General features: G+C 42.1%; 1 protein-coding gene across 1 annotated transcript in view; it reads left to right on the top strand.

The window, feature by feature from the left end:
• ADAMTSL3 (ADAMTS-like 3) overlaps nt 1–25567 on the top strand; it is a 465021-nt gene that overhangs the window by 338454 nt on the left and 101000 nt on the right. The window contains exons 19-20 of the mRNA XM_006870947.1: nt 12682–12835; nt 22885–22898. Of these exons, the coding sequence (XP_006871009.1) occupies nt 12682–12835; nt 22885–22898 (168 nt within the window). The remainder of the gene's footprint in view (nt 1–12681; nt 12836–22884; nt 22899–25567) is intronic.

The following is a 25567-nucleotide window of genomic DNA, read 5'->3' as shown; positions in this document are numbered from 1 at the left end:
ATCTTCCTTATTCACTGTCCAGCTTTCACATCCATATGAGGTTATTGAAAATACCATGGCTTGGGTCAGGCGCACCTTAGTCTTCAAGATAGATAGATAGATAGATAGATAGATAGATAGATAGATAGATAGATAGATAGATGTTGTTATTAAGTATGATAGAGTCAGTTCCAACTCATAGTGGTCATGGCTAGGGTTTCTGAGGAGTGGTTGGTGGGTTTAAGCCACTGACATTTTGGTTCAAACTGACCTTGTGAGCCAATGAATTTCCTTACGGTGCCATAAATAGATAACGTAGATATCAGATCCTGGTGTGGCGCTGTAGGATAAGCATTGGACTGCTAACCTAAAGTAAATGAACTGAACAGAAATTTTCAAAGGGCAGATCGGGAAGACAAAGTTAAGTAGTGTAATGAAATGTGCAAAAACCTGGAGTTAGAAAATTAAAAGGGAAGAACACACTCAGCATTCCTCAAGCTGAGGGAAATGAAGCCTAGACTTGCAATACTGCAGGATTCCATAGGCAAAATATTGACTGATGCAGAAAGCATCAAAAGAAGATGGAATGAGTCTCATCCTGTCATGGGCTGAGTTCTTTCGGCTTGAGGGTCTCAGGGACAAAAACTGAGTAGTTTTTCATGCCCCAGAGGCTGTACCTGGTGGCTTTGCTGCCATCACCATGCCACAAAATGAATATATTGAGTTACACCGTAGCACTATGGATATCATTTCGATTATCATGAGAAAAAGACAAAGAAGGAAAGTCAAGAAGACTTCACAAGGTGCAGTACCTGCCTATCTGCTGGACAGAGATGGGCAGTCCCGAGCTAAAGTACTTTCCAATATGATTAAACAAAAACAAACGGAGAAAGCGGGAAAATGGGAAGTCCCTCTGCCCAAAGTCCGTGCCCAGGAAGAAACAGAAGTATTAAAAGTTATTCGGACAGGAAAGAGACAAAAGAAAGCATGGAAAAGGATGGTTACCAAAGTCTGCTTCGTTGGAGATGACTTTACACGAAATCCACCTAAATACGAAAGATTCATCACACCAATGGGCTTACGTTTCAAGAAGGCTCACGTAACACATCCTGAGCTTAAAGCCACCTTCTGCTTACCAACACTTGGTGTGAAGAAGAATCCCTCATCACCGCTCTATACAACTCTGGGTGTGATCACCAAAGGGACTGTCATTGAAGTGAACGTGAGCGAGCTGGGCCTGGTGACACAAGGAGGCAAGGTTATCTGGGGTAAATATGCTCAAGTTACCAACAATCCTGAAAATGACAGATGCATAAATGCAGTCTTACTGGTTTGACAGCAGTTTCCTTTAAGTCATTCCTTATTGGTGAAGACTACAACCAGGAAAAATCACCATCACCTGTGTTTCTAATACTATCAAATAGCCTTACCCGTCTGCAGTTATTAAGAACTATTTATGATGTTATTTTAACATTAAAATTGTCCAGTTTTACAAAAAAAAAAAAAAAAAAGATGGAATGAATACACAGAGTCACTGTGCCCAACCAAGCGACATATTACATTAGGCGAATCTGCTGCACAGACCCTCTTTCATATGTATTCTAGCGCAAGGATGACAGTTTGAGGACTAATGTGGACCTGACCCAAGCCATGATATTTTCAGTAGCCTCATATGCATGTGGAAGTTATCCATTGATAAGGAAGACCATAGAAGGATTGATGTATTTGAGTTATGGTGTTGGAAAAAAATATTTAAAAGTACCATGGATTACCAGAAGAACAAACACATCTGTGTTGGAAGAAGTACAACCAGAATGCTCCTTAGGGGCCAGGATGGTGAGACTTTGTCTCTCATATTTCTGACATATTATCAGGAGGGATCAGTCCCTGAAGGAGGACATCATGCTTAGTAAAGTGGAGGCTCAATGTAAAAGGGGAAGACCCCAAGGAGCTGGATCGTCACAGTGGCAGCAGCAATGGGCTCTAGCCTAATGGCCATGGCCCAGGACCAGGCAGTCTTTCGTTCTGTTGTGCACAGGGTCACTATGAGTCAGAACTGACTTGATGGCACCTAACAACAATAAGAAAACCTTCAGAAGCAGTCTGTCTCTCCTTTCTGGTCTGTAAGCCCCATTGAAACCTGTCCATCACGGGTGAGCCTGCTACAAAAGCACCAAGTCACTGATAAAGAGAAAGAAAATCTGATTGACATCGGACTTCTCAATAATGACAATTCGTCTGTTGCTTTGATTGTTGCCCTCGTGTGCGACTCCATGCACAACAGAAGGACACACTGCCCAGTGCTACACCATCAATCAATCACTGCTATATTTGAGTCCATGGTTACAGCCACTGTATCAGTCCACTGCATGGAGGGTCCTTGATTTGTCACTGACCCTCTACTTTACCAAGCATGATGCTCTTTTCCAGGGAGTGGTCTCTCCAAAGTACATAAGACAAAGTTTTTCCATCCTCCCTTCCAAGGGCCATTCTAGCTATACTTCTTCCAAGATAGATTTGTTTGTTCTTCTGGCAGTCCATAGCGTATTCAGTATTCTTCGGTAGCACATCATTCAAAACATCAGTTTTTCTTCAGTCTTCCTTATTCACTGTCCTACTTTCTAAAATATCATGACTTGAGTCAGGCACACGTTAGTGCTCAAAGTGACATATTTGCTTTTTAAGACTTTAAAGAGGTCTTTTGCAGCAGATTTGCCCAATGCAATATGCCATCTGACGGTTTCTTCCATCTGCGTTGATTGTGGATCCAAGTAGAATGAAATCCTCGACAACTTTAATCTTTGCTCCATATATCGTAATGTTGCTTATGGTCCAGTTGTAAGGGGTTTTGTTTGTTTTTTCATGCTGATGTGTAATCTATATTGTGTTATCTTCATATCGAAAGGAGTTAACGAGTCTTCCTCCAATCTTGATTCTACATTCTTCTTCATATAGTCTGCCTTCTTGAATTATGTGCTCAACATACAGATTGAATAAGTATAGTAAAAGTTTATAACCCTGACATACACCTTTTCTATTTTTAAACCATGCAGTATCTCCTTGTTCTATGCGAACAACTATCTCTTGGTCTGTGTATAGGTTCTGAATGAGCACAGTTGTTCTGGAATTCCCATTCTTTGCAATGTTATCCACAATTTGTTATGATCTACACACTCAAGTGTGGCAACAGTAGGGAGGTTGGCCCAGGATCAGACATTGTTTCGTTCTGCTGTGCATAAAGTCACTATGAGTCGGTGCCAACTCTATGGCACGTAACAACAACAACAACACAGTTATATGCCTTTGTATGGTCAATAAAACACATGTAAACATCTTTCTGTCTTTTTTGTGATTGTTTGCTTTTTTAATGTGTGATATCTTTGATGTCATTTCACAATTCTTCAGGCCTCCAGGCATTATAGTTCAATGAGTCAAGTGTATTCTTGAGATGGTCTCTAAATTCAGGTGGGATATACTCAAGGTCATACTTTGGCTCTCATGAACTTGTTTTCATTTTCTTCATCTTCAATTTGAACTTGTAGATGAGAAATTTACCATCTGTTCAGCAGCCAGCCCCTGGTCTGATTGGTGATACTGTGTATACTCCATGTGGTGAGGTCCCTGTGTATAGTCATCATCTTTCTAAATTCTGTTACACAATCGAGGCATGATTTCTGTCATCAAAGCCATGTTTCCCAACTCTCAATCCTTCTTTGTTTCCAACGTTCACATTCTAATCACCAGTAATTATCAGTGCATCTTGATTGAAAGTTTGATCAGTTTCAGACTGTGGAGTTAGTAAAATTCTTCAATGTCTTCATCTTTAGCATTAGTGGTTGGTGCATAAATTTGAATAATTGTCATAATAATTGGTCTTTTTGTGGCGCCATATGATAAACACTGGACTGTGAACCACAAGGCCCATGATTCAAGCCCACTAGTCGCTCTTTGGGAGAAAGATGAGGCTTTCTGCTTCCATGAAGATTTGAAGCCTCAGAAATCTTATAAAGGGTCACTATGAGTCAGAACTGACTTGACAGTACTTAACAACAACAAACGGATATTATTCTATCACTGACGGTGTTAGACATCGAGATAGATCTTGAAATGTTCTTTTTTGACAATAAATGTGATGCGATGCCTCATCTATGTGGCATTCCTCATAGACCATATGATTGTCTGATTCAAAAAGACCAGTGCTAGACCCCTTCAGCTCACTAATGCCTAGGATGGCTATCTTCAAACATCCCATTTCATTTTTGACAACTTCTGCTTTTCATAGATTCATACATTGTACGTTCCATGTTCTGGTTATTAATGGATGTTTGCCATGGTTTCTTCTCATTATGAATCATGCCGGATCAGCAAATAAAGATCCCACATCATTAAGATCAACACCACTTTGAAGAGGCAGCTCTGGCCCAGTCATCTTTTGAGTGCTTTTCAATTTGAAAATCTCATCTTCCATTCTTCCATTCTTCCATTCCAACACTACATCACACACTGTTCTACAGCTAGCAATAAGGTTCCACTGGTCATTTTTTTTTTTTTTTAAGAAGTAGATTGCCAAGCCCTTCTTCCTCGTCTGTCGTAGTCTGGAAGCTCCATCGAAATCTGTTCACCCTACGTGACAGAACTGGTATTTAAATTCCCTGTGGTGCAGATTCCAGCATCACAGCAACACACAACCCACCACAGTACAACAAACCTTCAGACAGGTGCTCATGCTAGAGGGCAATAGGACATCTACAAAAAAATTACAAACAATCCAAGAAAAAAAATGGCAAAGGATATGAGCAGACACTTAATCCAACAAGACAGATAGGCAGCCAACAGGTATATGAAGAGATGCTTGCAATCATTAGCTATTAGAGAGATGCAAGTCAAAACTCAAATGAGGTATCATCTCGCCCTAGCAAAACTGACAATGACCAAAAACACCCAATAAATTCTAGCAAATTTGTGGGGGAATTGGAATGCCTATACATTGCTGGATGGATTGTAAAATGGTACAACCAGTATGGAAAACAGTCTGATGTTTCCTCAAAAAGCTGGAAATAGAAACACCTTATGATCCAGCAATCACACTGCTAAGTATATACCCTAGAGAAACAAGAGCGGTGACAAAGATGGATGCATAGATATGTGGAGGAAGGCACATGCAGGTAAATGCACATGCAGGTGTCTATCTAGGTATGTTTATACATACTCGTTGAGTGTGCTGCATGTTGTATGTCGTGGAATCAGTTCCAACTCATAGTGACCCTATAGCGACCCTATGTAGGCTTTCCGAGGCTGTATATCTTTACAAGAGCAGAAAAACCTCATCTTTCTCCCGCGGAGCAACTGGTAGTTTCGAACTGCTGACCTTGAGGTTCACAGCCCAACTCGTAACCACTATGCTACCAGAGCCCCTTTGAGTGTGCTGCATATATATCCACATATATAACAAACTGCACTGGGCCACAATTATGGAGCCTTCCTGGACATAGCCAAACAACTCATGGGATTGGTTGATTGCATTAAAAGGCTTGGAGACTAGTCTTGATGGACAAGTTAGCTAATTGGCATAACATAAATCACAATGATAATATTCTACAACCTAGTTTAGTGTACCTAAGGTCTTAAAAACTTATAAACAGTCATCTGAGATGAAACTATTTGTCTCTGCTCATGTGGAGCAAAAGAGAATAAAGGAAATCAAAAGCTCAGAAAAGAAATTAGTCCATAATATTAATAGCCCACATGAACTACAGCCTCTTTGGATCTGAGACCAGAACACCTAGATGATTCTGCTGACGATTCTGACCAGAGGCATAAAGAAAGTCCAGATAAAATGTGAAAAAAGTGTAGAACAAAACTCAAATTCCTAAAACAAAAGACCAGATCTAACGGATCAACAGAGACCATAGGATCCCCTGAGACATTCATCCTAAGATATCATCCTGTGAACTTGGAATTATAAGTCATCTTTCCACCAAATAATAGAGTGGTTTACAAAAGAAATTATATCACCTGTGAGTAATGTGCTTCCTAAAACAATGAACTATATGAGACCAATGGTCACAATTTACCCAGACACAAAGATGAGAAGGAAAGGAGGGAAAGGGACATTAGATCAATGGAAACTGCCCAAACAGAATACAAATAATGAGAATGCTGCCACACTGGTATAATTTATATGAAAATGATTACAGAGAAACCTAATTTTCTGTGTAAACTTTTACCTAAAGCCCAATCAAATTTTTTTTTCAAAAGATGACGACAATAGAGCAACATATTTAAGATACTTAAAGAAAGAAAATATGAACCAAGGCTATTATATCTTTCCAATCTAACCTTCAAGTTTAAAGGCCATGGGCAAATTCTTATATGAAGATAAAAAAAACTGGCCTATATTAGTCCCCTGAGCTTTTCTTAAAGAATCTATCAGATTATAGAGTCTATAGAAGAAACTATAAGAAAAGCTTTGGCATAGGGTTGCTGCATTACGAATTAAAATCAATGGCACTATTGGATTTACATCTATGTGATAGAAATTCCTGCTGAAGATATTAGTGATGGTTGTACATGATTAATGTCATTGGTGAAAATTAATGTCATTTTCAACATGAAAAACGTTGAGTTGGCAAATATTGTTATATATATTTTTATGACAATGCAAATATAAAAATGTAAATTTAAAAATTAATGGCACTGACTTTGTCATCTCTTTCTCTGTGACCTTAACAGACGCACAGTTATACTAGACTTTCAACTAGAAAGGGTCTTCCAAATGATGCTCCCATTCATAACAGAAAGAAAAGTCAAACATTTATCATTTAAAAATCATTTAAATCATCTTATGAGTGGTAATTGACACTCAGTTATTTAACTCCTCAGTAATATTATGAAAAATGTTTCCCTTTGATAGATTTTTTTAAATGTGGGCATTTGTTTCATTATATGGTAAACCTTTGATGATTTACCTGCTTAAATATAAAATAAAAGATGTCTATAAATGGCATTTCAAAAACATTTGCTTAAAAGCCTACTCAAAAAACTTTTCTCTTTGCTGAAACAATAACTAGGGCTTTCCATTTAAGTTGACAATAAAATAATTTTTTTAAATTCCATTCCTCTCCTTTGGAACTCAGCAAAATCCACAAAAAGAATAAAAGAGAGGGAACACACTGTCTTCAATGAACAATAAAATGGCCATCATCCCAAACTATAAATTATGAAACACACCTGCCAAAGGCTGCAAAGTCTGGACCGAAATGAGAGAGAAGGCTAAAAGCTGACAACTATTTCCTCAGGAGCCGAGGGGGGGTTTAGATTTCCCTGGGAGAAAGTGTGACTGTCCTGAAAGGCCTAGTCAACAATTCTTTGATTACAGGCACTAGAATCAGGACTGTGAGCAGGTCCTGACAAAACTGAGAATGTCCCTGCAGAACCCAGGGAAGACAGAGCTGAAGGAGAAAGCACATTCCATGCCTTCTAGCCAAGGAAAGCTGCCAGAGATGAAGTGGTGTCAAGGAAGGGGAGGCAGGCAGCAACAGCCAGCCATCAGCTATCTAAGAGATTCTTCTCTGGCTCATACCAGTCACTCAAATGCCAACAGGTGAAGAGGGATGTGGGCAGAAGAAATAAAAGATTTGAAGATAGAGTGTTGAAGACAACAAACCCCAAAGATATAAACTGTCCCCCAACCCTCCCCCCCCAATAACCCGTGTAACTCACAAATTCTTAGCTGCATTCAAAGCACCATCTTAAATCTATGTATTCAAATTTGGGGATGGGGGTGGGAATCTAAGGTGGATGGGAAGAAGTTGATGTGTGGGAAAAGGAGCTTAAAGCAAGAGTCATGTGAACAAAATACCCAAACAAAAGGAATAATCCCCAATACACTGGGCGTTCTCCAGGAAATTGTAATCATACCCCCTAGAGGAAAAAGTGCTCATAAATAAAGTTTGAGTTCAAAGAAGGGATAATAAGACAACAGAAGATGAAAAGACAACTGGAACAGTGAGGGGGGAAAAAAACAAAAACTTTTTAACTAAGAAAAATGTAAAGTAGTAGACTTAAAAGTTACACAAAGAGCAACAAAAATAATGAAAGAAAATGAGAGCACAGATGCATGGTAGTCTGTAATGATCTTCTAAATGATATGGAAAATGACTGTGTTGGATATGGAAGACAAACCAAGGAGATTAAACAAAAGTATAATTGGTATTTGTGAGAAGAACTAACAAATGGGGCAGGGGAAAAAAAAATACCCAGAGATAAAATAATAGAACCAACTTCCTTGAATTAAAGGTTAATTTGTAAGTCATAATGACACACTATCAAGAAAATATGACCCACTAAGATACATTCTGGAGTCCTGGTGTGGTGCTGTGGTTTTATGTGCCAGACTGCAAAAGCCGTTTGAACTGCATAGTCGGTGGTTCAAGCTCACCAGTCACTCCTCGGAAACCCTATACAGCATTGCTATGGGTCAGAACCGACTCGATGGCACTTAACAACAAGATACATTATTTCTTTAGCTGTGAAATCCGACACCAGCTTAAGGTGTTGAACTTCATGGATAAAGTAAGAAACCACGGACCTCTGAACAGAAAAGGCAATCAAATAAAGAACAAACAGACAACAAATTCCCGTTGGCCTCAGCTATCTCCCAATAGCACTCAGTGCAAGAAAACAACAGAGCAGGGTTTACACACAACTAGGGAAAGAATTTTCCTTTCAGCCACCATGTTTGTCACTTAGAAAGGCAACAGAGAAGCACTCAGACAATAAACCAAAATCCAAGCCTATTGCAGTTGAATCGCTTCTGACTCACGGAGACAGACTGTTACAAAGTAAAACTACTCGTAGGGTTTCCTCTTCTATAACCATTTTTGGAAGCAGATAGAAGCCCTGGTGGTGCTGTAAGGTAAACTAACCACAAGTGGTTAGGTGGTTCAAACCCACCAGCCTCCCTGTGGGAGAAAGATGAAGCTTTCTGCTCCCATTAAGACTTGTTGTTGTTGTTATTGTTGTTAAGTGCCATCGAGTCGGTTCCGACCCATAGCGACCCTGTACAGGGTTTCCGAGGGTGTAAATCTTTATGGGAGTAGAAAGCCTCATCTTTCTCCCGCGGAGCGGCTGGTAGTTTCGAACCGCTGACCTTACGGTTCGCAGCCCGATTCGTAACCACTACGCTACCTTGGAAACCCCATACAGGGTCTCTCAATGGGCTCGGTTTTTATGGAAGCAGACAGTGAGACCTGTCATTCATGATGTCACAAGGGGAGTTTGAACCACCAAGCTTACTTGAAAACCAGTAGGACCAACATCAGACAACCAAGGTGACCCAAAATTAGAAATTGAGGAGTGGACAGAACCAAGTAGTAGCCTTTGTTCAGGAGAAAGATGAGGGCTGCGAATCACAAGGTCGGCAATTCAAACCCACCAGCTTAGCTTCTCCTTGGAAACCCTATACAGGATGGCTATGAGTCAGAACCAACTCGATACACTTAACAACAACAAAGTAGTAAAAAGAAGGATGATGAGTAATGAGTTCATTTAATTATAGAATTAAGACTAATCAACTGTAGCAGCTACAGCATTTCAGAATGGAAGGTAAATACCAGACATCTTGACATTATCTAAATAACATAATGAAAGCTATATGGAAATTTGGAGAAGGAGGGGGAGGGAATGCAAATATGTTATTTATCTTTCTTAGCAGGAGGTCAGCAGAGACTCTCTTAAATCCAAATATGTCATTAAAATAACTATCTGAATTTCTTAGTGGTTTATTTCATCTTCCTTCTTAACTTTAGAGGACTCTTTGGGGAATTTATCACTTAAACCAGGAACAAAATTCAAAACTTCAGCATATCCTTTCATTTCACTTCAGTTTCTTTCTTTGCTTTTTTCTATTATGCCTAATAAAATTGCACTAAATTTTTTAATTACAATTTCATGTGCCTATAATGGTTCCAAAGAGAGGTGACCCAATGGAATGTGGAAATCATTGGACAATATCTTTGATATCCTATGCAAGTAAAGCTTTACTAAAGGTAATACAGAAACGGCTACAATCGTACATTGAAAGAGAACTTCCAGAGGTTCAAGCTGTATTCAGAAGAGGACGTGGAAAGAGGGTTATCATTGCTGATGTCCGATGGATCTTGGCTGAAAGCAGAGAAATCAGAAAGATGTTTACCTGTGTGGTTTATTGACTCCGCAAAGGCTTTCGATTGTGTGGATCATGACAAACTATGGACAACATTGCAAAGTATGAGTATTCTGGAACACTTAATTGTGCTCATAAAGAATCTGTACATGGACCAAGAGGCAATTGTTCGAACAGAACATGGGAACACTGACTGGTTTAACTTTAAGAACGGTGTGTGACAGGGTTGTATTCTTTCACCATATGTATTCAACCTGTATGCTGAGGAAATAATCCTGGGTTCTATGAAGAAAAATGTGGCATTAGGATTGGAACAAGACTCGTTAACAACCTGTGATATGCAGATGATACAACCTTGCTTGCTGAAAGTGAAGAGGACTTAAAACATTTACTGATGAAGATCAAAGAGCATAGCCTTTGGTATGGATTACATCTCAATGTCAAGAGAACAAAAATCCTCACCACTGGACCAGTAAGCAATATTCTTATCAACAGAGAAAAGATTGAAGTTGTCAAGGACTTCATTCTTCTTGGATCAACTATCAACACCCACGGAAGCAGCAGTCAAGAAATCAAAGGACATATTGCATTAGGCAAATCTGCTGCACAAAACCTTTTTAAAGTGTTAAAGAGCAAAGATGTCAGCTTGAGGACTAAGGTGCACCTGACCCAAGCCATGGTATTTTCAATAACCTCATATGCACATGAAAGCTGGACAGTGAATAAGGAAGACCATAGAATAATTGATGCTTTGGGTCCTGCTACTGACCATGTTGGTCACCGATTCGAGGAAATGGGGGAAAACAGCAATTAAGTTGTGAACTAAGTCTGACCACATTCACTAAACTCCTGTTAACCTGGATTGAGACCTGGTTAATCAGCAGTATGATGAGACCTGGAGACTCCTGGGCCCAGGGGCAGGGACATGGCCCCAGAGGACTAGAACGGAGTGTGAAGCATCTAGCTGATATGAAGTGAGGGGAGATACACAAGAACACCCATACTTGCAGACAGTACCCATTTGACCTGGCATCAATGGCTGGATGATCAGAACACAACTAGAGGAAGAAAGAAGAGGGGGGGAAAAAATAGTAACACACTACAAGTGGATGAACTTAACCTATGCTTGTGGATGCAGTGTGACAAAGAAGTGGACAAATCTTTATAGCGAGGATCATTCCCACACCCTTGGTTCACAGGGTTGACAGGGATGGGGAACCTAGACATTGGCTACCCAAAATGGGGGGACTACAAAGGCAAGAAGTGACTGGGTTACAAGCTTTCAATAGGGAACGTAGTTCCAGAGGATACAGGGAAAGGTAGAAGCTCCACTGAATTTTTCCAGCCTGTCTGGATAGGGTTGATAAAAGGTGAGGGGGGATGGATTCCTGTGGTTCAGTAGGGAATGATTGCTATCAGGTCTCACAGTGAGTGTTGGAAAGGTAAATGTAAATGCTTGAAAACAAAAGGAGGGAGTGGCTGATACTGCAGTCCAGAAGCACAGATCCCTGGAACCATCAAGGGAGAAGAGCGAAGTGCATGTAAGACCCTGTTCGGGGAAGCAGTGACACTAGCGATGGATGCAGAGATTATGGACAGAAGGAGCGGCTGGGGACTCTGGACTCTGGGAGGGAGAGGGGCTGTGTGCTGGCGGCCAGGGCGCAGGCGTGTGGTGTGTACCCTTTAGTTGTTTGATGATGCATGCAGGGGAGTGTGCTCATTGCAATGAAATAATATAGGATAGGATGAATGTAAAGATAATGTTCACCCATGTAAACTAACACATAATTCACAATAAAAACTTAAAAATTTTTTTTGATGCTTTTGCATTATGGTGTTGGAGGAGAATATTGAAAGTGCTGTGGGCTGCCAAAAGAACCAACAGATCTGTGTTGAAAGAAGTGTAGCCAGAGTGCTCCTTGGAGGCCAGGATGGCCAAACTCCCAATCTCATACTTCAGAAGACATTGTCAGGAGGGACCAGTCGCTGGAGAAGGATATCATGTTTGGTAAGGTGGAAGGTCAGAGAAAAAGAGGAAGACCCCCCAGTGAGATGGATTGGCAATATGGCAGCATCAATGGGCTCAAGCGTGGCAACAATAGTGAGGTTGGCCCAGGACCAGGCAGTGTTTCAGACTCGATGGCACCTAACAACAATAACAACAATGGTTCTTAAATGTAAAGCAGTCTGGATGATTATTTTTTTAGATTTCAGTTTTATACTTTTTTATTCCCATACATTTTTGGTAATGGATAAGTTGCATTTTGTTTTGTTAAGGAAAATCACTTTACTATGTAAATAAATAGCTGAAAAAAAAATGAGATTTGAATGACAGTACCCGAAAGAAAAGACAACAACAATTAATAAATCGTCAGAAAGGAAAGAGTGAGAGAAACTATCTCCTAAGAGATGTTCAAATATAGGCATTGGCTTCCTTATTGTTGTCCCTCAGTTCACCATCTGAGATTTTGCTGTTGTTGGCCAGAATGTATTCTGTTTGTGCTCCATTTGACTCTGTTGCACAATTCTCCTTGCAGTGTTCTGTCAGCTGTGGCGTGGGAATCCAGAGAAGAAAGCAGGTGTGTCAAAGGCTGACAGCCAAGGGTCAGCGCATTCCTCTCAACGAGGTGATGTGCAGGAATCTCCCAGGGCCCCCTCTTGTGAGATCTTGCCAGATGCCTGCATGCAGCAGTAAGTATGTTGTGCTTGGGCTTCACCAATTGTGCTGATTTAACCTATTTTGTCCCAATATCAACATTTTTATTCCCATATATGAAACCTGTGAAAATTGGAACCTGTGTAAGGCAGAAACCTGTCAGAGAAAGACAACTCCAGCGCTTCCCACTGAAACAAATGGCAGACAAGTGCTAACACTGCACGTGTCAGACGTAGAAAACGTGAGAGACCCAGAGAAGTGAGTTAGAATGGACTGGTGCCAGAACCACCAATTCAAGAGAGATGGTGTCACATTCATTGTCAAAAAAGGCATTTTATTGAATGTAAAACTGATGATCTGCCCTACAAACTTTCACTCAATCCACAATAAAAACTTTTAAAAAAAAAATTATTCACAGCGGAAAAAAAAAGAGAGCATTTTAAGATCTATTTTGAAAAACAATACTGTTTGTGATAGAATAATATCTGTACTCCTACGAGGAAGACTAGATAATATCACAATTATTCACACCAATGCACCAACCACGAGAGCCAGTGATGATGAAATTCAAGAATTCTACCAACTTCTTCAGTCAGAATTTTATCAAACACGCAATCAAGATGTATTGGTAATTACTGGCGATTGGCAACAAAGAGGAAGGATCTGTAGTTGGAAAATAAGATATTGGTGATCGAAATGATGCTGGAGATTGCATAATAGAATTTTGCAAAACTAATCACTCATTCATTGCAAATACCTTTCTTCAACAATGTAAGGTGACTAGACACCCGATTGAATACATGGAAATCAAATTGGCTACATCTGTAGGAAGAGAGGGTGGAGAAGCTCCACATCATCAGTAAAACAAGGTCAGGAACCTGACTGTGGAACAGACCATCAATTGCTCATATGCAAATTCAGGCTGAAGCTGCCTGCACATCCTATCTGTAGACTTGAGTAGAGCCTAGATTTTTTTTAAACAGCAAATAGTACAATGTTGAAGACCAAGATATAGTTCTACAAAAAGTCCATTTTAAGAAATGTCTCCCAGTTAACAAATGCATCTGTTAGGTCTCCTCACTTGGACTTATATTTCCTTATATCCTCCACTTTACCATGATTTCTTGCATTTAGAATTTATGAGGTTACTTTTCGAAATTGAAATACCTCTTAGTGTAATTTGCTTGTAATAGATTTGGATTCATTCTATTAAAAGTAGAAGTGTTCTATGGAAGAAAACCCCAAACACTTAGTGGTCAGAAACAGATTGGGGGAGCCCAGAGACTATGTGGCTCTTAGTCACCCTTCAGGTCTGGAACTGATCTCATCCTCTTGGTTCCGTTTTCAGCCAAGCAGTTGTTGTTGTTGTTAAGTGCCGTCGAGTCAGTTCCGGCCCATAACGACCCTGTCTAGGGTTTCCAAGGAGCAGCTGGTGAGCTTGACCCGCCGACCTTGCAGTTCAAACGGTTTTGCAGTCTGACACATTAACCCCCAGCGCCATGGAAGCCAACAACACTAATGTGATAAGCACACAACATCAACAGCTAAAGAGGATGGCACTGTAGAAGTACTGGACCACAAGGTTAGTTTGAACTGCAAGGTCAGCAGTTCAAATTCACTAGCCACTCCTCAGAAACCCTATGCGGGGTTGCTATGAGTCGGAACCGACTCGACAGCCCTAAACAACAAAGAAAGTGGGTAGTTCTGGTGCGGCACTGTAGGATAAGCACTGGACCGATAATCACAAGGTCAGAGGTTCAAACCCACCAACCACTCCTTGGAAACCCTATACAGGGTCACTGTGGGTTGTACTTATACCTAATGTCACTTAGAAGGACACACTTTGTACAAGTGTCTTGGCCTCTAAGGAGCAGCATTTACCTAAGGACAAAAAGTCCAAAGGGATGGAAACAAGGACCCCAGGGAGGACATGGGATAAGTGATGTTACATTGAGAGGGCTGCAATCAGTGACATCAAACAAAGTGTTTTATTTATTGAGTGTAAAACTGATGGTCTGTTCTGTAAACCTTCACTCAATAAAAAGAGATAAAGTGGGGAAAAAATAGAAGGGCTAAGCATTTCAAATTTTCCCGGTATTGTTTCTTGATAAAGTGAAACCAACAGAGATGCCAGTGTGATTTGGTTTAAAAAAAGAATGACAGTAAGGACACCTCTTCCTGGTGTAGCACTGTGGATTAATGCACTGGACCACAAAGTGGGTTCGAACCACAAGGTCGGCAGTTCAAACTTACCGCTATGGGTCGGAACCGACTCGACAGCAGTTAACAACAGCAACAACATGGACACCACTTCAATTAATTATAAATGATAAGCTTAGTGTGAAGGGTAAATATTAGGTCTTTGATCTGTCTACAAGATAATATTGTCTAGGATTCCTCTGCATTTGCCAAGTGCACGATAGAATGTGGACTCCTATGAGCAGGCGCATGAGGATGTTGCATGTAGGAGGTCTAACCGATGAAGGCTGCTCTGCAGCAATTTAAATGAAAGCAGCAGAGAGTGGGGCGGGGTTCGATGGAAAGGTACGGAGAGAGGGAAGAAGCTCTGGGAATGCACAGCTTCTGGGTCTGCTTTGATTTTTCACCATCTTTATGTGTAAAATACATTCACTGCTTCAAGTACTCTGCTGAGTTTATAGTTGTTGTTGTTAAGTGCCTTCGGGTCACTCTGACTCGTAGTGACCCTATAGACTTTACAGTTGAGAGGGTTTCCAAGGAGTGACTGGTGGGTTTGAACTACTTACCTTGTGATTTAGCAGTCCAGTGCTTATCCTACAGCGCCACACCAGAAGTCTACGGTTAGGAATGAAAAATAGGTATAAGCTACACTTTCATTAATGCCTCCCAGCAGATGTATCGGAGCCCTAGTGATACTGTGGATTAGGCATTAGGCTGCCAACCATGAGCTCTGCAGTTCAAACCCACCAGCCGCTCCACAGGAGGAAGACCAGACTGTCTGCTCCCATAACTAGTCACAGTCTCAGAAACCCTCTCCAGGGTCTCTAGGAGTCCAAATTGACCCCATGATAGTGAGGGGTGTGTTGTGTTGTGTTTTGTGGGGATCTCTATGAGTGTTCCTCTGGAGTCCTGATGTGGCACTGTGTGTTAATGTGTTGGAATGAAAAGTCATTTGAATCGCTAGATCAGTGGTTCAAGCTCACTAGCTGCGACTCATAAACCCTATACAGAGTCATTATGGGTCAGAACCGACTCGAAGGCACTTAACAACAATAATATAGACGTTGTGTTTATATGTATATAAATAATTTCTTATTTTTTCTTACCACTTATATATATACTATATAAGTTAACGTATGGTGCTGTAGGATAAGCACTCGACCACAAAGTCAGTTTGAACCATGAGGTTGGAGGTTCAAACTCATCAGCCACTCCTCAGAAACCCTATACAGACAGGGTGGCTATGAGTCGGAACTGACTCAATGGCCCTTAACAACAACAACATATATATATGTGTATATGTGTGTATATATGTATGTGTGTATATATATGTATATGTGTGTACACATGTATGCATATGTGTGTATATATGTATATATGTGTGTTTGTGTGAATATATTGAAACTGATATAGGTATAAAATGGTATACATAGGTTTACCAACAACTTTACCAGAGAAATTCACATAAAATAAGAAAAAGCGCTTTAAAAAAGAAAGAAAGTAAAGTAATGTCATTTATTGAACACTTACTATGTGGAGATTCTTGTCTGCACAAGACTGAGAGAGGGACTGAGAGTCACCCTATAGCCACAATTTGGATCCCATGGTCTGCTTGACCCCAACTAGGTCTATCTGATTTCTGACCCCATGCTCTTAGCCATTTCTTTGCTGATTCATGGACAACACGAACATACATTTTTTTCCCCTGGGACTTCTTTGAGAACAAAATTTCAGAATCTTGAGATTCCAAGCATTGGTTCTAAAGTGTCCTGGAGTTCAAGAATGTCTGGCGTGTGGCACGGTTGTCACGCTTTCAGCTGCTTGTCGATGTGATTTTTATTAATTGTGCATGGTTGCATAGCAATGTCGCTAGACCATAAACTGCCTTAGAGAAGAGTGAAATTAGAGTAATACTGGCAGCTTCTTCTAAAACAATAACAGAATAACATGTGGGAATACAGCGTGCTTATTATGTGATACAGGACGAAATTATAAATTATTATGGCATGCAGTGGAGAACAGAGTACAATTTTAAGTTTTAGAGGGGAAAAAGACAGTAAATTTCTCCTTCACCCCACCCCACTGCTGTGCTTGCCAACACGTAGGTCATGGAAGCAGACAAGCAATGGGAATGCATGTTCGCTGCCAAATCACCGCGAGCTGGGGCCTCCACTTCAGCTGTAGCCTGCTCTCAGGCCATCAGTTTTGATCAATGGCCCTTGCTTGTTGAAACTTGGCTTCTCCTTCCACACTCTCATATGGCACCCTCTTATCCCCACCACCCTATCACAGCACCAAGTGATGAGCTTGGCATCCTCCCACCTCCCTTATCTCTGCTGGTTCTGTGCCATAATCCCATTTTTATGGGATTCACATACTTAGCACTTTTACTGCCCTCAACACACCTTCAGTGCACAGACTTCCTAGATGCCTTCTGTATCTCTCCCAGAAACACCGCCCCAGGTCCAGGCTTCCTCACCAAGATTTACCAGCATTCAGGACAACCAGTATCCGTGATGATGACCTTCCTCCCACTCTGGTAGCCCAGTTCCCCAGGCTCATTACCTCCAGACTCCCTGCCCTTGACATGGTGACCCCTTCGATTTTCCCATTATTTAACACAAAGACTACTACGTCTGCTCTTCCATCCCATTCCTGTCTACTTAATGCCTCACCCTGGTCTCCTGCTCTTACATATCTCTCTATTGTCCCCAAACTTTCTGCCCATGCATTAGAAGCCAGTCCTCTTCTCTGGCAGACCCTAATCACTCACATAACCAATTGTATTGCCAGATACGTATGCTCTTTCTTAACCCACTGCCTTGATTTCACTGACAGTCTTCAACCCTGTCAGTACTCTGCAGTGATTTGATTTGATTTGTTTTGTTGTCCCCTAAACTGAACTAATGAGCTATACTACAAGGAACTATATAATGCTGATAAGACATATTTCAGATCTATGTTATTTGAAGTTAGCTGGGAAATTGTGGGATTTCTTTTTCCTATTTCCTAAGAATTCCCTAGAAATTGACCACAGTAGTTTTTCCTAACTCCTGGACCGACCCCACCAGCCACTCCGTGGGAAAAGATGAGACTGTCTGGTCCCATAAAGATGTACAGGCTTAGAAATCCCACATAGGATCTCTATGAGGTGGAATCAACTCAGTGGCCTTGGTTTGACTAACCTCAAGTTCTCGTCTCTATTCTGAGGACCTTCTACTCCACTAGTAATTTCAGTGTCCTTCTGAGTTTTCTCTCTCCTTCACCTCCAGTTGTCCCTGTTTACCCACTCCCAGACTGGAAACGCATTGTCTTCTGTGTAAACCCACCCTTTCCATGTGGAAGAGATCAGAAGACAAGGAGCAACAAGCCCCACTATGCTGTCATCTTTATTCCCTTTCAAAAGGCTTCACTTGTAAAAAGTGCGTCCTTCTCAGTGATGTTAGGTGTAAGTACAACCCATAGTGAACCTGTATAGGGTTTCCAAGGAGTGGTTGGTGGGTTTGAACCTCTGACCTTGTGATTATCAGTCCAGTGCTTATCCTACAGTGCCGCACCAGAACTACCCGCTTTCTTTGTTGTTTAGGGCTGTCGAGTTGGTTCCGACTCATAGCAACCCCGCATAGGGTTTCTGAGGAGTGGCTAGTGGATTTGAACTGTTGACCTTGCAGTTCAAACTGACCTTGTGGTCTGGTACTTCTACAGTGCCATCCTCTTTGGTTGTTGTTGGTGGTTGTGTGTCCTGGAGTCGGTTCCGACTCACAGCGATGCTGTACAGGATTTGTGAAGCTGTAAATGTTTACAGGAGCAAAAAGCCTCATCTTTCTCCCACGGAACAGCTGGTAGTTTTGAACTTCTGACTTTGAGGCTAACAGCCCGATTTATGATCACTAAACTACCAGAGCTCTTTCCTCTCTAAAAGGGTGAATTTTGTTGCTCTTCATAGCACTGTGGAATAAAACATTGGACCACAAGGTTGGTTTGAACCACAAGGTTGACGGTTCAAACTCATCAGTCAGTCCTTGGAAATGTTGTTGTTAAGTGACGTCTCATTGGTTCTGACCCGTAGTGACTCTGTAGAGGGTTTCTAAGGCTGTAAATCTTTATGGGTGCAGAGAGCCTCATCTTTCTCCCATGGAACCACTGCTAGTTTCGAAATGCTGACCTTGAGCTTAGCAGCCCAACTTGTAACCACTACACTTCCAGAGCTCCTTTTGGAAACCCTATACAGGGTCTCTATATGTCGAAACCGACTTGATGGCACTTAACAATGACAAGAGGACAGCGGTGTATCTGTTCCCTCAGCCTGCTTGTCCCCAAACACTTCCAGCCCTCTCACCTCACGCATTTACCCCTTGCAGCATCTTCTCTCTGCCTTATCTAGTGACTGAAGTTCTTTCAATCCTCAATTCACAATAAGCTTCCTCAATTGCATTTCATTTCTGAAAGGTAACATGGCATTGTTAAGGGCACTGTCTTTAATGCGGTTGTTGTTTAATGCTATTGTTCAGTGCCTTTGAATGGTTCCTATTCATAGCGACCCTGTACAGTATTTCCAAGGAGTGATTGATGGGTTGGAACTGCCAACCTGTGGTTAGCAGACCCGTGTTTATCCTACAGCACCACACTTTTTTTGTTGCTTTTGTAACGTGCCATCGAGTCAGTTCCAACCCATAGCAAGCTTGCATAGGATTTCCAAGGAGTTAAGGATGAGCTTGAACTGCTAACCTTGTGGTTCAAATCAACTTTGCAGTCCAGAGCATTAACCCACTGCACCACACCAAGACTCCAGCGCCACACTGTTGTTGTTGTTAAGTACCCTAGAGTCGGTTCTGACTCAGTGACCCTGCACAGGGTTTCCGAAGCTGTAAATCTTTACGGGAGCAGAAAGCCTCATCTTTCTCCCGTGGAACAGCTGATAGTTTTGAACTGCTGACCTTGAGGTTAGCAGCCCAATTCGTAACCACTATGCTACCAGCGCCATACTATTATGTTTACCTTAATTCAGACGCCAATTCTTCTAGGAACTCACATGTGACATTTTATCTCTGAGAGTCTTTTCTCATCTGTGAAGTGAGAATGGTAATTGTACCTTCCTAACAATACGATTGGTATTCCAATCAAGCATGATTTGAAATATCAAGAAATAGGATTGTTTTGAGGATCATGAATTAATTAAAGTTCTTAAAAATAATCCAGCCACGTACTAAGTTCTCAATACATGTTAATCTTTTTAGTGTCATTACCCCCTCCAAGGTCCTCTATAAAGTGACCTGTGTAGTTGTTGTTAAATGCCGTTGAGTCAGTTCTCACTCATAGCGACCTTGTAGAGGGTTTCCGAGGAGCAGTTGGTGGGTTTGAAGTGCCAATCTTAACCTTTCAGTTAGCAGTCCAGTGCTTAACCTGCAGCACCTTCTTACACGAGGTATAAGAAACTGATAGGATTTGTTTTTCCATATAGAATACAAAAAGCACCCCCCAAATTTATCAGAATAAATTATACCCATAGACGTGGTGGTGATGATGGTGTGCCGTGGAGTCGGTTCTGACTCATAACAACCCTGCACAGAGTTTCTGAGGCTGTAAATCTTTACGGGAGGAGAATGCCTCGTGCATAGTGGTTATGAATCAGGCTGCTAAACTCAAGGTCAGTAGTTGGAAACTACCAGCTGTTTCATGGGAGAAAGATGAGGCTTTCTGCTCCAGTAAAGATGTACAGCCTTGGAAACCCTATGCAGGGTCACTGTGAGTCAGAAGGGACTCCACAGCACTTAATAACAACACAACAGCAGGCCTTCTCAGGTTCTGGAAGCTTCCAGTAACACTCATCCCTTCCTGACATGGCTGCAGGCCTTGGAGGATTACCTTGCCAGCATCTCTCTTGTATTTAGGCCACCTCATAGAGTATCTCAGGACATGCTCATGTTACTTTTTCCATTACTCAATCGTTCAGTCGTTTATTCATTCAACAAACAATAAGAATCTATTATGTGCCGGGCATTGTGCTAAGTACAGAGAAATCATCTTTCTGCCTGGTTTCAATGCTGGATGATAGCCATTTCTTTACTAATCTGTTAGCAATCATTCATCAAATGCTACTGTCTTTTAGAATTACAATAAAAACGCAAGGCATATATTCTCTTCTTTCAAAGAGCTAGTAATCCAGTTGGGGAGAAGTCTGTGTAAAACACATCGGAACAGTCAAGTTCAGTGGCTGCCGTAATAGGTTGCAGGAATCTGCTCGGTAGGGAGAGGTCAGGGAGCTTTCCATGAAGGAACAGACTCTTGAGCAGAGTTCTGACAGATGAGTGTTTGGTCATAAGGAAAGATCCAGGAGGATCCAAGGAAAGAGTTCAGCATGGGCAAGGTGGCGGTTGTTGTTAAGTGCCGTTGAGTTGGTTCCAACTCACAGCAACTTTATATAGGATTTCCGAGGCTGTAAATCTCTGCAGAAGGAGCTCTGGTAGCATAGTGGTTACGAATCGGGCTGCTAATCTCACGGTCAGCAGTTTGAAACTACCAGCTGTTCTGTGGGAGAAAGATGAGGCTTTCTGCTCCCGTAAAGATTTACAGCCTCAGAAACTCTGTACAGGGTCACTATGAGTCAGAACTGACTCCACAGTACATAACAACAACAACAACAAATCTCCAGGGGAGCAGAAAGCCTCATCTTTCTCCTGTGGAGCAGCTGGTGGGTGTGAAATGGAGCACTGTGTTCAGGTAAACTGTAAGAAATTCTATGGTACTAGAACATAGATTCAAGATGAGTTGTGGCAAAAAAGAAAGTTTGAGTAGTTAGCTTGAACTTCATGTTAAGTAGTTTTGATTTTTATCCAAGAAAGAAATGCCCTGGTCATAGTTTCTTTTAGTTCATTTACTCTGACAACGAATAAAATACATTGGATAACTGTGAGACTGCAGGAAAGGAATCTTTGGTGTTATTGTTAAGTGCCATGGAGTTGGTTCCAACTCATGGTGACCCTGTATAGGATTTCCGATGAGTGACTACTGGATTTGAACCACTGACCTTGTGGTAAGTAGCCAAGTGCTTATCCTACAACACCACACCAGGACATGGACAAAGGTTGTTGCTATTGCTACGTGCCGTCGAGTTGGTCCCGACTACAGGAGACCTTGTCTGGAGAATACAGGAAGAGGCTAATTGAAATGTGATGGGATCAGAGATCACTTGTTTGTAGGAAGGGAGTCTAGTTTAGGGATAGCTAGGTGACAAAGCACTAGACTTTATAGGGTCAGGACTGGATTGTGAACCACAAAGTCAAACCCACCAGCTGCTCCTTGGAAACCCTAAACAGGGTTTAACAAATTGGAACCAAGGGTTTAAACAACTTGGAACCAATTCAGCGGCCCTTACAACAACAAAGCATTAAGGTAGAAATACTGGAGGTGAATTCTAACAATGCTTCAGATGTATAATCTAAGTACTTGGTGCCTGACAAGAGTCCAAAGCTAAATGACAGAGACAGTGGTGCACTTGTAGATGTTTAACAACCAGCTGTAGGTAGGGAGTGGAGAGCTCGCCTTTGTAGTGTCTGCCAATTTCCGTGTGTAGATACTCCCACCGTGGCCAGTTTCCAGCTATCAGTGTGACATCATTGAATGCAGAGTTGGGAATAGTTGCTGCAATCTCGCTGACTTATGAATTATTGAGAACTAGAGTTACCACGCCACTGGAGAGAGGAATCGAGGATGACTTGAGAAGTTTGAAATTCTGACTTGAGAAACTGGGTGGAAGATGATGTCATTAACTTAGGGATGCGATCGGGGGCAGAGATCACATGGTTAGATTATGATACTTCAAACTGAAGGCACCAGGAAGAGATTTCTAGGAAGCAATGCGCAATGAGGCTGCACCTCCACAGAGAGATCCAGGCTGTTGTTATTGTTAAAACAATTCAAGTTAGTTCTGACTCATAGCAACCCTGTTTAGGGTTTCCAAGGAGCAGTCCAGTGTTTACCCTACAGCTCCAAACTAAAATTGGGAGGCATCAATGTATAGTCATTAGTTAAAGCTACGAAACTCTCCAAAGGAAAGTATAGAGCAAGAAGAGAAAAAGGTAGGGCTTGCAGAGTCGCACCACTAAAGGTGCCAGTGAAAGAGGAACCAGCAAAGGAAGTGGAAAGGAACAGAGCAGTAGGAAAGGGCCAGAAGAAAGACGGGAAAACCTTACCACTACTATTATTTAAATGGAGCTCTGGTAGCATAGTGGTTACAAATCGGGCTGTGAGCCTCAAGGTCAGCAGTTCGAAACTACCAGCTGTTCCGCGGGAGAAAGATGAGGCTTTCTGCTCCCATCAAGATTTATAGCCTCGTAAACCCTGTTCATGATCACTATGGGTCGGAACCGACTTGACGGCACTTAACGACAACAACAACAACTATTCTTTAAAAGAAGGAGCCCTGGTAACATAGTCGATTAAGAGCTGGGCTGATAACCACATGGTCAGTAGCTCTACTCTACCAGTCCCTCTGTGGGAGAAAGCTGAGGCTTTCTGCTCCCGTGAAGATTTACGCCTTGAAAACCCTATACAAAGTTGCAGTGAGTTGGAACTGACTCAGTGGCACATAGCCATCACCACCACAACTTATTAAATGGATCCATTTGAACACCTTGTTGGATCATTGCTATCCCGATTGTGGATAATAGAAAAGATGGGTGGATGAGAGATTTCAGCATGAAGCAAGTGATTAAGGGTGTCATCTGTCACAGAATAGAGTTCTGATGTGGTGCTGTAGGATAAGCACTCGACTGCTAATCAGTGTTCAAACCCACCACCCACTCTTTGGAAACCCTATACAGGGTCACTATGAGTTGGAACCAACGTGTCTTAACAACAATAACATGCCACAGAATGATCAAGTCCTTGAATACTGGGAGAGCAATGGATTTGTCAATTACAAGGCCATTGGTGGACTTGCCCAGGAAACTTACAATGGGGATTGTGTGAGCAGAAACCAGACTATTTTTGAGTGAAAAGTACAAAAGAAGCAGGGAAATGGAACCTATTCTTTCAGGCTGATCTTACAATTATCCATGATCAAAGCCAATCAATCATCCATGGGGATGCAGAGGCCTCCATGACTTCTTTAGCAAGTCCTACCCACAGCACTCTGGTAGCGTAGTGGTTATGAATCGGGCTGCAAACCTCAAGGTCAGCAGTTCAAAACTACCAGCTGTTCTTCAGGAGAAAGATGAGGTTTTCTGCTCCTGTAAAGATTTACAGCCTCAGAAATCCTATGTAGGGTCACTATGAGTCGGAACTGACTCTACAGCACATAACCACCACCCACAGCACCCTTTGCAGCCCCCTTTGAACCTCCTGTGTTCCTGCCCTTGGAGAAACCTGAAGATAGTCCAGAAAATGTGTCCAGGTTCTTGATGCAACTTCGGATGAGCTTGTCACATCTTCCAGTCAGTGGAAACCATAGTGAAGCTCTGGCCAGGCAGTCTAATTCAGGACTGGATTCTGAAGAGTCCAGGGTTCCAGCAAAGTAATAGGAAGCCTTCGAGGCTGTGTTGCATCCAGAGCCCATTAGAGAGTGACAGGAGTCAAATGTTAGCGAGACCAGATGGTGAGGGCAGGAACCAGGCTTCGCACCAACACTCAAAGTCATGGCAGGGATTTGACCGGAGTAAAGTCAGGACAAAAGGAAGCAAGAAGCCAGCAGAGGCAATTGCTTGTAAACATCCCCAGGGCGCCTAGAGCTGGGCTTGATTGGATGTGGTAGACGGCCACAAAAACCTAGCAGGAGAACATACATAAGAAAGAACATTTTGATTTTCTAGAAAAGTCAAACACGTGGCATTTCTGACATCCAGCAGTTAGGGGAATGGAGAAGTGGGTTGGTCCCCTGGCAAAGTTTAGCAGCCCCTCCGGTTGCCCGGCCATTCTGCAGAGTGGATGATGCTCATCACGCTAGGTCAGTGTTGCATTTGGTGGGCATCTGCAGATGCAGGGAGAGGCAGTCACCAAAACCAGACCAGTTTCTTGCCCAAGAATTGTGATGACGCCATGTTCCAGGCCTCACTCCAAAGGAGCTCATGGGAGTCCCAAGAGAGGAATTGGTCCAAGCTGTGGAGGTTGGCAACACTCATGCAGTTCTACCTCTGGCTGGAAGCCCAGCTAAGCACCCAGGCACACCTGCTCACAGAACTACTCTGGACCCTAGATCGAATAATTGCTTAAGCAGGGCTGGAAAGGGGGCCAGCTGGGCTTACGGGGCCTGCCTTCCAACCAATGGACATGTTACCAGAGGGAGCAGCTGGGCTTGAAGGGAGCTCACCCACCACTTGGAGCAGGGTTCTCCACCAAGACTGAACTTGGCCAAGCACCTGCCACTCCACAGCCTGCCTTGTAAAGCTCATGGCAGGGATATGACTGGGGTACAGCAGGCTACAAGCAAGCAAGGAGACAGCCTGCCTAATCCTGTGAACCATCAGGCTCCATCTGCTCTGAGCTTCATGCTCATGTGAGGGCTGTCAGTCTACCAGGGAACTTGAAGGTAATTAGAACCCTTCTCTAGATTTGGTGCCAATATGATGCTT

The sequence above is a fragment of the Chrysochloris asiatica genome, unplaced genomic scaffold, assembly GCF_000296735.1.
Source record: "Chrysochloris asiatica unplaced genomic scaffold, ChrAsi1.0 scaffold00156, whole genome shotgun sequence".
NCBI classification, from domain to species: domain Eukaryota; kingdom Metazoa; phylum Chordata; class Mammalia; order Afrosoricida; family Chrysochloridae; genus Chrysochloris; species Chrysochloris asiatica.
The sequence above is the reverse complement of the archived record's forward strand: the minus strand, read 5'-3'. Positions and strand labels throughout refer to the sequence as shown.